This window comes from Cardiocondyla obscurior, linkage group LG12 (genome assembly GCF_019399895.1).
Source record: "Cardiocondyla obscurior isolate alpha-2009 linkage group LG12, Cobs3.1, whole genome shotgun sequence".
Classification (NCBI taxonomy): domain Eukaryota; kingdom Metazoa; phylum Arthropoda; class Insecta; order Hymenoptera; family Formicidae; genus Cardiocondyla; species Cardiocondyla obscurior.
The window spans coordinates 3162928-3175522 of NC_091875.1; the positions used below are offsets into that span (position 1 = coordinate 3162928).

Consider the following 12595-nt stretch of genomic DNA (forward strand, 5'->3'; position numbering starts at 1 on the left):
GATTTCCCAACAGGTGACCCGCGCGCGACCCGCGCTATTTCGATACCTTCGCGGGTGCATACGTTAACACCAACCGTCCGGTACTTTCAATATCTTCGTTTTATCTTCCTCCGCGGTTCTTCCTCCCGAGTTTTTCCATGGAATCTTCAAACCCTCGTCCCACTGTCGGTTTAACTTTGCGCGACCATTGACTCGTCGTCTCGCGCCTTGCATTTACGCGGGAAGGACTCGTTCGGTGAGTAAAATCTAACCTCGAACTCACTTGGCAGTGCTTGGACCTGAACGCCCGTACGGGCTCTCTTTTTCGATAACATGGAGCTTTTCGAAGATCCCGTTTTTAAAACTAAGTACTTGAAGAATAAGCTTCGCGTGAAGCGATGGGAGAGCGATTTTATGGAGAAATACGGACGCAAACCTAACAAGGTACGTTTTTCTTTTGTTCTTGTTTATTTTATCGTAATCGATGTTAAATGTAGCCATCTGGTATTTTTGCATTTATATTCACGCTTGCTTTAGTGATGGATATTCCGCATGCGACGTACATATATTATTTTTCTTTACTGTGAATTTTAGAATGACATAAAGGAAGCAGATATATCCATCAAAGAGGCGTATAAAATATATTGGAAATTAAAAACACGAGCACTCGAGGAAACTCTTACCGATATCACGTTCTGTGACGATGTACAAGATAATATCTCGAATGAGTCGCCTCGAAAGGTGATTAACAGCTCAAGGCAAGATAAGAACTCAAGTCCAAACAAAGCTACAAAAGACACAGAAAACATAGATCCTTATGATATTAAATGTCCAAATAAAAGTGAAGATTCCTGTAATCAGCTGAGTTCAACAAGTTCTGAAGGAACCTGGGGCAGTCATCTGAACAAGAATAAAGAGGTACCGAAAAGGAAACCCTTGCTGGTTGGTCGGTCTTCCTCTTTCCAATTATCTAGAAACAAGTTTGAGAGCTCAACATTTACCAAGCGAAATCCAAGAAAGTCTTTGTCATCTGCCAAGATAAAAAGCAAATCTGATAGCACTGATAAATTGACTACTGACAGCAAGGACGATACAAACGCAGTTAGCAACGAAACAAAATCTATTTTTGACGAATCGGTAAAAGTAACTTTTGAAAAAAGTAAGCTGGTTGTTCCGTACTCCATTAGTGCTGTTCAACAGCTAGCAGACGGCCATGTGACTGGCGTAAATCGTAATTTAAATCCGGGCTGGTTAGAGCGTTGCGCGAAAGAAAATTTAGACATGACGACACTTAACCCTCATAATTCTCAGAGACTTTCAGGTACTAGCGATTCTGGAATAGAATCTATGGAATCTAGCATTTATTCTCCGAAAACTTTGATTCCTGCTGCACATTCTATTTCACCGCACCATTTATCCGATGAAGAAGATTTCATATGTAATAGCGAGTCTGAGGAAGAGAATAAAAACAAACGTATTAGAAACTTTAAGAGACTGGGGGACCAAGATGGTCCTCCCCAAAAACGGCAATGTATTCGTACTGATTACAATTCGACCATAATTAAATCTAACGATATTACTAACGATAGCGATATGTCTAAGGTGACTTCCTGTATCGACAGGAGTTTTAATGTATTGCATACAGATGGAGAGAAAAATAAAATTGACAATGACAAAGTAATTAATAATATTCAAACAAATATAAATGTAATAAACGAATCAGTTAAGATTGATGAAGACATAAGCAATTTACATTCGACGAATGTTGAATCGGGCATTTTAAAATCGACGGGTGAAAACGAAGAGGATTTGTCTGATGAAAAATCCGTAAAACGTGTATTACGTCGAAAAGTGAAGCAAGTATTGTCCGATGATTCGGATTCCGATTACGTAGAGGAGAAAGATAAAAAAACTAAAGCCAGAGCAAAAAATATTACACGGACACGTACCACTACGAAATCTACGAACCAACGAAATAAAAAGAAAACAGGGGAAGATGATGACAAAAAGTCCAATGTAAAAAGGAGATCTTCCAGAAGAAAATCAAATTTAAATGAAGACGAAAAGCAAGATTCAGGCTCGGAAATGAAAAATATTCCGATATATGGCATCGAATCGTTGGAAACGATTCCTCGATTTGAGATTACAACTGGAACTGGCAATCTTATCACGCAATTTACCAAATCTGTTTGCATCGATGAGATGGAAAAAGATACCTCGAGACCCTCAACATCGAGCACGAAAATGTCTGCAAAGGAAAAGCTAGAGAAAAAAATCGCTGCCGGAACGATGAATGATAATTTCGTCAGGATAAATCTGAAGAAAAAGGTATTTGTACGAGGCAAGAAGAACTTTAACTTTGGTAAATATAAAAAGAACCAGTGGAAACAAAGGAAGAAGGAACTGGCGTCTAGTGAGAGGAACTTAGACGCGGCTGATTTAATTGAAAAAAATGGTATGGCATGCTTTAAATGCGGTGAGTCCGGGCATTTCTCCAAAAACTGCTCGGCTTCCAAAGGCGATGCTCTCATACCTTTGGAAGAAATCGATGACTCGATCTCAAATTTTCCAACCTTGGAGGAAGCTGAAAAGATGGCAAATGAGAAAGCGGTTGTCGTTCACAGTCATAAAATTGAGCAGCTTCCCGAAAGACCATCCTACTTTACTGAGAAGGCTTCGCAGGACGAAGAAGACTTGGCGGAATTATTTACTGACGACTTTCCGGATTTCGACGAAAAAAGCGTTGCGTTAACTTCGAGACATAAAGTACCTGAGGAATTGCTATCAAAATTAATACAGCCTCAAGTGGGAGCGATTGATCCATTGTATAACGTGAACGAAGACGGTAGTCTAATCGAAACTCCCCCGGAAGTTTTTGAAGCATTACGTATGTTTGGTCACAAGAGTTTCCGTGATGGTCAAGAAAAGGCAGTGATGAGAATCCTATCCGGTCAGTCTACTCTGGTAACGCTATCGACAGGTTCTGGGAAGTCTTTATGTTATCAGCTGCCCGCGTATTTGTACGCCCAACGTTCTGGTTGTATTACTTTAGTAATTTCACCGCTAGTCTCTTTGATGGACGACCAAGTAACCGGCGTACCTTCGTTTCTGTACGCCGCGTGTCTACATACCAGCCAGACGCCGAAAGTAAGAGAACAAGTGATGCAGCTAGTAAAAGATGGTAAAGTAAATATTCTGCTAGTATCGCCAGAAGCAGTGGTAGCCGGCGAAAAATCCACTGGCTTCGGCGCTTTGCTCAGGCAGCTACCGCCAATTGCGTTCGCCTGCATCGACGAGGCTCACTGTATTTCTCAGTGGTCGCACAATTTCCGACCTTCTTACTTGATGGTTTGCCGGGTCCTGAAAGAAAAGTTAAAAGTTAAAACCGTTCTGGGACTCACAGCTACTGCCACAAACTCGACAGCTGAAAGTATAATAAAGCATTTAAACATACACGATGGCATGGCCGGCGTTATATCGGACGTACCCTTGCCTAAGAATCTCGTTTTAACGGTATCGAAAGATGAGAACAAGGATCGAGCTTTGATCGCGCTATTGAGAAGCGAGAGATTCCGCGAATGTGATTCTGTGATAGTGTACTGCATTCGTAGAGAGGAGTGTGCAAGGGTCGCAGGACTGTTAAGGACAACGCTACAGGTAAGCGTCCAAACTTGATTAAAATTCCATTGTATTTTTTTTTTTTTTTTAAAGAAATATTTTTATATTAAATATAAATATTTTATCCGACAGGATTCACGAAATCCCGAGCCAAATTCGAGGATATCTAAAATAGCCGAGGCGTATCACGCTGGTATGACAGCTTACAGACGCAAGCTTGTGCAGAAAGAGTTTATGAAGGGGAAAATTAAAATTGTGGTTGCCACTATTGCATTCGGAATGGGTATTAATAAATCGGACATTCGAGCCGTCATTCATTACAATATGCCTGGCACCTTCGAAGGATACGTGCAAGAAGTCGGTCGTGCTGGAAGGGATAATCTTACAGCACATTGCCATTTATTCTTGAATTCTACGGTAATCTATTTAATTAATTTTTGTCGTACTATTTTTTTAATCCTATATTAATTTAATTCATTAATTTATTATGTGTGAAACAGCAAAACAGTGACAAATGGGAATTACGCAGACATATACACGCAAATGGTGTCGACAGACATACGATTAGGCATCTACTTCAAAGAATTTTTATTCCCTGTTCTTGTGCAAAGATGAACAAAAATGGTCAAAGATGTCCTGGTCACGAAGTTGCTCTTCCGATCGACGAAACCGTTCAAGCTCTTGACATTACGCAGGAAACAATTTCAACGTTATTATGCTATCTCGAATTACATCCAAAGAAATTCGTTACTGTGCTATCGTCCGCATACGTTCGAGCGCGTGTTTCAAGTTATAAAGGACCACAAGCTCTCAAGCTAGCCGCGCAATCTGTAAGATTTTTCGAAATTGCAATTTTAACATTAATTAAAAAAGAAAAAAAAAGAATGACGAAAGAAGAATAATATAAAAAATATTACAAATGATTTTGATTTTAGTCTCCGCCGCTTGCGATGGCAATAGCGCTGGACGTGAAAAACGGGATCTCACATGAAAATAGTAATCTTATAGAATTTCCAGTGATCGATGTTGCATCAGCTATCGGATGGGACAGCGGCGTGGTAAAAAGTCATCTCAAGAGTTTAGAATGGCAAACAGGAGGTAAAAGTACTTGAGAAATTTTCTTTTTCTTTTCAAAAGCATTTGTATAAATGTTACACGAATTTGTTTTACAGTTGATGGAAGAATGAAACGTTCAGCTATATCTGTACAGTACGATAAACTCGGTTTACGCGTGAGAGCACCTGGCGATCTTACTGACATTGAATTAGATGAGGCACTCGATGCATTGATCGCACATACTCAATCTCAAGAATCCTCGTGTTTGCAGCAACTAGAATTAATATCCTCTGCGCTGAATAAAATCAGCATGTCGTCAATTAAAGACTGTTTAGTCTCGGATGACGACATTATGAAAAAGTCGGAGGAACTTAAAACTACTATCAGAAAATACTTCCAATCAGATTCTTCTTTAAGTGATCTCGATATTAATTATCAAGTATGTACTTCAATCGTAAATTATTTATAATTTCCAGTTTGAATTTAATTTAAATTAGTGGTCTATTTACTTTTTTATTTTTTTTTCACAGAACAAAATGACAAACGAACAACAGATCGCAAGTGATGTTCGCAATTTGGTACTACGTTACAGAGATACTAAATTCACAGGTCGTGCTGTTGCTCGTATCTTTCAGGGAATACAAAGTCCTAATTATCCTGCACTGATTTGGAGCAAGTGTCGTTTTTGGAGAGTTTATATCGAATCAGACTTCAATACTATTTGCAAAATTGCAACCAAGGAGATTCTAGCGTTACGGAATCCAATAACAGACTGAATAATAATAAATTTAACACGCTACATTTAATCCGATTTTGTAAGGTAAATATAGTTTTATTTTTTTATCAAAATAAGTTTTCATTATTACATTAAATCGGACGACGAAGGTATGTTTTATCATTTATATTATCACATGTGAATAAAGATATGCTAATTTATTATAAACATTTATTTTAATATATAAGACAAAACAAAAACTAACACAGTTCTCCGCTAACCATCGTAAGAAAAATTTAAAATGACCGAAAAAGAACAAACTATATACAATAATCTATTTTATAATTTATGAATCTTGACTAAAAAGATGTTGTAAACGTTTTTAAACATATATGCTTATATTTTAAATTTTATATGTTTAATAGAAAACTTAAAACAATTATAAAAATATTTAATATTTTATCGTCACATATCACCATAAAGAAGAATAAAAATATAACAATCGTAATATATATATATAACAATATATGTAACGCAATGGATATATAAAACAAATTACATATATATAACTGTGCTGTGTAAAATATAACAGTTACACGACGCTGAAAATACTTAGCTTTGCGTCAGTCACGTTACAACTCTTTTCATGTAATTGCATTGCCGCAGAAATTTATGCATTCGAATCTGATGCATCTTTCCGACGCGATTCATGCACATTTCGTTTTGGCAAAGGGCACAGAATTCGGCCGATATGTCGTGAAATGGTGAACGAAAATACACACTGGCGTTTTTCAGAGTCTTGTTCTTATGATGTGCCCACACATGCAGAACGACCTTAATGCATAAAACGTCAAGCCTGAGCATTTTTACACAGAATAATAAAGTTTAATTTTAATATAAGTAATATATACCTCGAATAGCATCAATAGAGCGAGGAACCAACGAAAGTAAATAATTGCCGGTAGAAATAGACAGACAGGATTAATCTGGCCGAAAGAAGCACCCGTTGGTACCGGTTCCAGTTCCATATGATGGCGTCTTTTCGTCGCCTTTTCTTTTACTTCTTTTGGTATCTACAAAGAAACTTATTTATTTTATTCATTGAAATAAATTAATAATTTATGACATTCAAATAGATTTACTTATGCTACGCAACTTATATTTTGTATTTGAAATACATATTTAAATATGATTTATGTAGATATATAAATGTTTTCAGAAAATGGCAATGAATTATGTATGCACCTGGGTAGAATGAAGATAATGAAAAGCGCGAGTAAGGCAGCACGACTCGAAGGTGCAAGCTGGAAATATTTAAGCGAAAAGAATATCTTTCAAGTACCTGAAACGGGACTTTTCTAACGTGACACCTTACTGCCGTATGGTCCACGAGGCTGTCTTCCGGCTCGCCGGTCTCCGCATCGTTCACCGTCGTCGAATCAGTCGAACGGCAAATATCACAATCGTAGTACGAATGTATCAAATCCTCCCCGGTCTCCTTGTCGACGTACGTGCGATCCATATTGATTCGTCGTTCGCACGACTGATGGAAAAGACCAAACGACAAAAAACACCGGTTGTCGGATTCGATCATTAGGTCTCGGGGGTCACACTTCCCGGATGTTCACTCCGTGCACGTTATGTTAATCGGCGGGACAGTCTGGTAGGGATAAGATTCCTCATCCAGATCGACTGGCGGCCTGCAACAAAGATGCTTCGACTTGATTCTTGCGGACAAATTAGTACGTTGCACGTAGCACCGCTTAGATTAGATGCGCCGAGAAACAATAACGTTACGCAAAGCTTGCGAAGCGCGTATTAATTGATTGCGTTAGGTCGCCGTCTTCTGGCACACGTCGCGAAACGAAAGCGGGACTCTACGAAGCGGCCGCTGCGCAAAAACATTTCGCCAATTAACTGTTAACAATGTTAAGGAACGATTTCCACTTCTTGCTACTCCGATATTTCTCGCTCGGCGAGATCGTCGCGAACGCAGGCCGCAGGCTTCTTTTTTTTTTTTTTTTTTTTTTCCTCGCCACGCGAGACTTTTTATATACGATTACATAAAATTATTTGCGCGATAGGTGACTACCGCGACTATTAGCATCGCTTATTAATCGTTTCCGCGAAATATGCGGCGTCCACGTTTCCTGCGACTGTAACAATTTTCCAAAGATAAATCCATCGTGCGGTATATGACTTGACGTTTTTGAGATACGGCTCTATTTTTTTTCCTTTTCTTAAGCTACAAGAAAAAAAAAAGAGAGAATGAAAAACATTTTAGACCCGACAAATTTACATTTCGAGAAAAGCGTGAAAGAAAACGTATGGAGAGAAAAAGTTTACGACTTTAATGATCGCAAACGGCTTACTGATTTCCGCTCATTCGTTCTACGAGGTAATTATCAACGTAATTATGATAGCGCCACGAACATCGAGCTTTCGAGTAGGCCAGTCGCCGCTAAGTGAACGTGTCTTTCGAATTGCACTTTGCGTATCTATTTCTTTTTTTTTATGCGGATGCTTTTCGTATCGCGTATAGAATTTACACGATATATAAATCACAGCTCGTACGTGAAGAGCGATTCTGCGCGACTTTGTCTTCTTGAAAACTTGTTGGGAAAGCACATATATCTTTCATCCCATCATAAATCTTCCGTCCGCTTACGGAGGCACACTGGCGCGTTAGTCATTGTTACACAAGCGGCTATTATCTGGAATAATGTAAGACCGAATAGACAAGGTTTTTATGTTAATGATGTAAAGGTCAGATTATGTTCATGCGCGCACGTCGCAACGAGTGTAATAATAGCAACAAAAGAAAGCACGTGTGCTTGGAACATTAATTTAACCGCGAAAGTAAAATTAATTGCTGCTAATACAATTAAAATACACGTTACGAGATGAAAGACGCCCGAGGAGAAAGGGAAAATTTAATTGGCCAAATTACGAGGAAGTAACTTAATTAATTTTCCGACGAGGATTTTAGAACTTTTGACCTGTTCTCCTCGGGCGAGGGCGAGATTTTGCTTCGTAATTACCGCAAATGTCAAGTGCAGTAGTACGCAGCGGGATTATCTGCTCTCGAGAGAAGTGCCGTGATATCGGTAGGCGAGATAAAATCGAGACGCGCGATTGCGCTGGGACTCACGTTGCCGACGGCGTCGTTGTGATAATTAAGGCGGCCTTTGCGAGTCGGTCGAGGCGTGCATGGATTCCGCTGTGCGAGCCGTCGGGCACTGTGGCTACCGCAACCGCAGCCGACGAGGATACTTGGAGAAACGCCGGGTCGCCGTGTCGATTGCGCAGTGCTACGTCTCCGTCAACCGCTCGCGCGTACGTGCGCGCGCAATTTGCACATCGTCGTGAAACTAGCGGCGTAACGTCGATGCAACTCGGCCGGCCACGAACAACTGTCCGCGAGCGGCACAAGTTCTGCGACTGGCCGTGATAAACAGCTGATAATCGATTCGCAGCCACCGACGGTGTTGGAGGAGCTAGACGGTGGACAACGGTGGATTCGGAGGGACCTAGGAGGGACGATAACGTATCGAAGCGCCGGAAGTTTTCAGGCGTACGCAGTGAAACCCACGGTGGGTCGTTCGTCGCGCGTATATTTCGCGCATTACGCGAAATAGGGAATGAAAAGAAAAGCGCAGCTAGGCGGAGGTAGGAATACAATTCTTTTGTGGGAAAGTGTGGAGGAAATGCTTTTTGGTCTTTCGGCGAGCGTAGATTACGAGAGATTATTTTGATGAGTTTTAGAACGCGAGGAGAAGCGACCGTGCCGACGGCAGCGCTGCCATTTTTTCGAAGAGTCCCTCCGATTCTCGATGACTCAGACGTCTTCGTCTCGATGACTCCGACACTGATTGTGTTTGTCGTGCGGTAGTGTGCTCTCGGGGCTCATGTGTATGCACACGTGTGATAAAAAAATGTCTGTTTATAGTTGATAATTGTCTCGATTACGCTAATCATGATGGATTACGAATTTAAGATGAAGACGCAAAAAGACCGCACGAAGGTCGAGGATCTGTTCGAGTTCGAGGGTTGTAAGGTCGGGAGAGGAACCTACGGACACGTATATAAGGCCCGGAGAAAAGAAGGGTAAGTTTCTTTTTCTTTCCCCCTCCCCTCTCTCTCTCTCTCTGTCTGTCTGTCTGTCTGTCTCACTCACTCACTCATTTACTCACTCACTCACTCACATCACTCTCTCTCTTTCTCTCTCACTCTCTTTCTGGGCCATCTTCCTGTAAAGTCCTTATTAATTTTTTACCTTTCACGTAAATCGTTTCACATTCAATAACACAGCATCCTTCGGGTAATCCAAGACACTGACTCGTTCCCCCAAGCGTCTCAGTATCCGAATTTCTTTTGTTTTAAAGCACCCATTGCCCCTAGAAATCGACGTTTAGTGAGGATTTCTCGATGCCGAGAAGGCGTATTTATTTCTCGTCTATCTTATCTGCATTTGCATTCGGCGTTCAATACAATTATCTGATTCTTGATTTAGCATGTTCTCAATGTAGAGATTGCCACCAAATAAAGACACATTTTTTTTTTTTCATGTGCTGCATTAAGTTTCAAATGGGCAATGTAGCACATGAGTGCAAATATACATTATTTTTGTACATTTAAATTAATTTTTTTGTTAAAGATTTCAAGGATATTCGGTTATTATCTCTATACATCTGCATATACCAATTAATCTAATCTGGATATGTGCATGCCGATTAAGTCAATTGTACTATCTATATATTTTTTAATTTTTTCTACAGAGTTTCAGACAGTGAACTTAAGTCTCGGCCTGATACAAAAGACTTTGGCCTTAAGCAAATTGAGGGTACAGGACTTTCGATGTCAGCATGTCGGGAAATTGCTGTAAGTTATTTCGTCATTTTTTAAGCAATGCGAAAGCAAAGAACGATAGGAAAATTTTTACTTATTTACTTCTATTTTAGTTACTCAGGGAATTAAAACACGTTAATGTTATTACTCTTATTCGTGTTTTTCTCTCGCATAATGACCGTAAAGTTTGGCTGCTGTTCGACTTTGCTGAACACGATTTATGGGTATGTTTGTAATTCTAATAAGACATAAATGTTTAAAACGAACGCACACTATTTTAAAGAAATTATTATTTGCAGCATATAATTAAATTTCATAGAGCAGCGAAAGCTAATAAAAAGCCGGTAATGGTCCCAAAAGGCATGGTCAAATCCTTATTATATCAAATTTTAGATGGTATTCATTATTTACATTCCAATTGGGTACTTCATAGAGATTTGGTAATTGTCACGATATATTTTCCTTTTATTTTTATTAACATCACATAGCCCATACGGTATAATGTTACCTCTTTATTTTAGAAACCAGCAAATATTTTAGTAATGGGTGAAGGAAATGAACGGGGGCGTGTAAAAATTGCCGATATGGGCTTTGCTAGATTATTTAATGCTCCTTTAAAACCTCTAGCAGATTTAGATCCTGTTGTAGTTACATTTTGGTATAGAGCTCCGGAATTACTTCTAGGTGCCAGACATTATACGAAAGCTATAGGTTTGTCTATACCAAATTATATTTTATTACGTTTTAGTACAAAAGTTGTTTTTATGAAGAGTAAACGTTAAATTTTGCCACTGCAGATATATGGGCTATCGGCTGCATTTTCGCGGAACTTTTAACATCCGAACCCATATTTCATTGTAGACAAGAAGACATTAAAACTAGTAATCCATACCATCACGATCAATTAGATAGGTAAGAATGCAACAACTTTTCACTTGTTTTTTATATTAAAGAGAATGACGCAAACAACCTTTCATTTAGGATATTCAATGTCATGGGATTTCCATTGGAAAAAGATTGGGAGGATATCAAAAAGATGCCAGAGCATCCCACGTTACTTAGAGATTTTAAAAGATCCAAGTGAGTTTGTCGTTTTAAAAAGCACAACGTACTTGTTTTGTTGCAAATAATTATGTGTTAAATATAATTCTCTTATTCACTTTTAGTTATGCAAACTGTTCACTTACTAAATATATGGATCGACATAAAATTAAACCTGATAGCAAGGCATTTAATTTGGTACGATATATTAAAAAAAGAAATATAGAAATTCATTAGTAACCCGGAAAAATGTGATTTTCTTGTGTGTTCGCTGTTTTAGTTACAAAAACTTTTAATGATGGATCCGAATAAGCGTATCACATCGGAGCATTCTATGCAAGATGCTTACTTTCAAGAAGAGCCACTGCCAACACAAGAGTACGAATTTATTAATATATTTTTACATTGCAATAATTTATATTCGTCGGTCAATAATCTTGCTAAATTATATTTAATATGAAATCGTAGCATATTTGCCGGATGCCCAATTCCTTATCCCAAGAGAGAATTTCTTACGGATGACGACACTGAAGAGAAAACTGAAAATAAAGCGAGGCAAAATCAGCAGCAAACGGTAATTACTTCCGAGATATATTGAGAGCATTTATATCATATACTTTATATGGTTTAAGCCGCAACTACTATAATAAGATAACCACTTTAATACAGACATAGTTTGTAATATCCAAATAAGTATGTATTTATAATTATATATCTTCTACATTTTTAAAAAATATGGTTTCGATTGTTCAAACGGCCCTGTATGACCGCCGCAGTGGCAAGGCGAGTGAAGCCCACTTTGCCGCTGTCTAAGCTCCGTCGCTATATGGTAGTTGAGGATTGAACTGATTTTTTGAACGTCGCCTTGTCGCTCATCCGAGTATTCGTGAAACAGCAACAGCAGAACCAACAGCAGCAAGGTAACGGTGATCACAATCACGGACAGAACGCGAAACGGGTGAGACTGAACGGGCCGCATGGTGCTCCTGAGTTCCATCAGCACCAGAGCCACGCGATGACCCATCAGCAACCACCAGGCATGGTTTATTCGACGGCCCAGCCAACGCAGCCGTCGAACTTCCATCAACGTTTCTAATTTTGTGACTCGTAATTAGACCGATCGGAATCAGGCCCGAACTTAAACTATCACTAATGCATTGGTTTAATTCACTAATCCTGTCAACAAAGCGGCCAGTCCGTGTATATTCCGTACAAGTATGATAATACAACTTTATTTATATATATATATGCATATATATATACATGCGGAGGGTGTTTCTACGTCCGCTTTTACTCTTGTTTTTCATCCATTTCCATTTTCCAGTTTTTCATCAGCGA

The 12595-nt window shown here is 39.2% G+C and overlaps 3 protein-coding genes across 6 annotated transcripts; 2 read left to right on the top strand and 1 right to left on the bottom strand.

Moving 5' to 3' along the window:
- The first annotated feature begins 16 nt into the window (after window positions 1-16).
- Window positions 17-5596, top strand: Recq4 (RecQ4 helicase). Its single transcript, XM_070664575.1, has 7 exons — window positions 17-423; window positions 574-3636; window positions 3730-4014; window positions 4098-4427; window positions 4533-4695; window positions 4770-5092; window positions 5184-5596. The coding sequence occupies exons 1-7, from the start codon at window positions 313-315 to the stop codon at window positions 5427-5429; spliced, it is 4521 nt and encodes a 1506-aa protein (XP_070520676.1). The 5' UTR covers window positions 17-312; the 3' UTR covers window positions 5430-5596.
- Window positions 5597-5807: 211 nt separating this feature from the next.
- LOC139107218 (uncharacterized) lies at window positions 5808-8821 on the bottom strand. Of its 3 annotated transcripts, none has more exons than XM_070664643.1 (4): window positions 8520-8821; window positions 6711-7068; window positions 6280-6441; window positions 5808-6202 (listed from the first exon to the last, which is right to left on the bottom strand). In XM_070664643.1, exons 2-4 carry the CDS (start codon window positions 6960-6962, stop codon window positions 5996-5998), a joined length of 621 nt encoding a protein of 206 aa, XP_070520744.1. In that variant the 5' UTR covers window positions 6963-7068; window positions 8520-8821; the 3' UTR covers window positions 5808-5995. The 3 variants fall into 3 exon arrangements, with proteins under 3 accessions (XP_070520744.1, XP_070520745.1, XP_070520746.1); XM_070664644.1 differs by lacking the exon at window positions 8520-8821 and adding an exon at window positions 8410-8424; XM_070664645.1 differs by lacking the exon at window positions 8520-8821 and adding an exon at window positions 7918-8319.
- Window positions 8822-9090: 269 nt separating this feature from the next.
- Cdk8 (cyclin-dependent kinase 8) lies at window positions 9091-12501 on the top strand. Of its 2 annotated transcripts, none has more exons than XM_070664607.1 (11): window positions 9091-9475; window positions 10147-10249; window positions 10330-10440; window positions 10516-10656; window positions 10738-10927; window positions 11014-11128; window positions 11198-11296; window positions 11383-11455; window positions 11538-11635; window positions 11726-11831; window positions 12153-12501. In XM_070664607.1, exons 1-11 carry the CDS (start codon window positions 9345-9347, stop codon window positions 12351-12353), a joined length of 1368 nt encoding a protein of 455 aa, XP_070520708.1. In that variant the 5' UTR covers window positions 9091-9344; the 3' UTR covers window positions 12354-12501. The 2 variants fall into 2 exon arrangements, with proteins under 2 accessions (XP_070520708.1, XP_070520709.1); XM_070664608.1 differs by having other exon boundaries at window positions 9106-9475; window positions 12034-12283.
- Window positions 12502-12595: the final 94 nt, after the last annotated feature.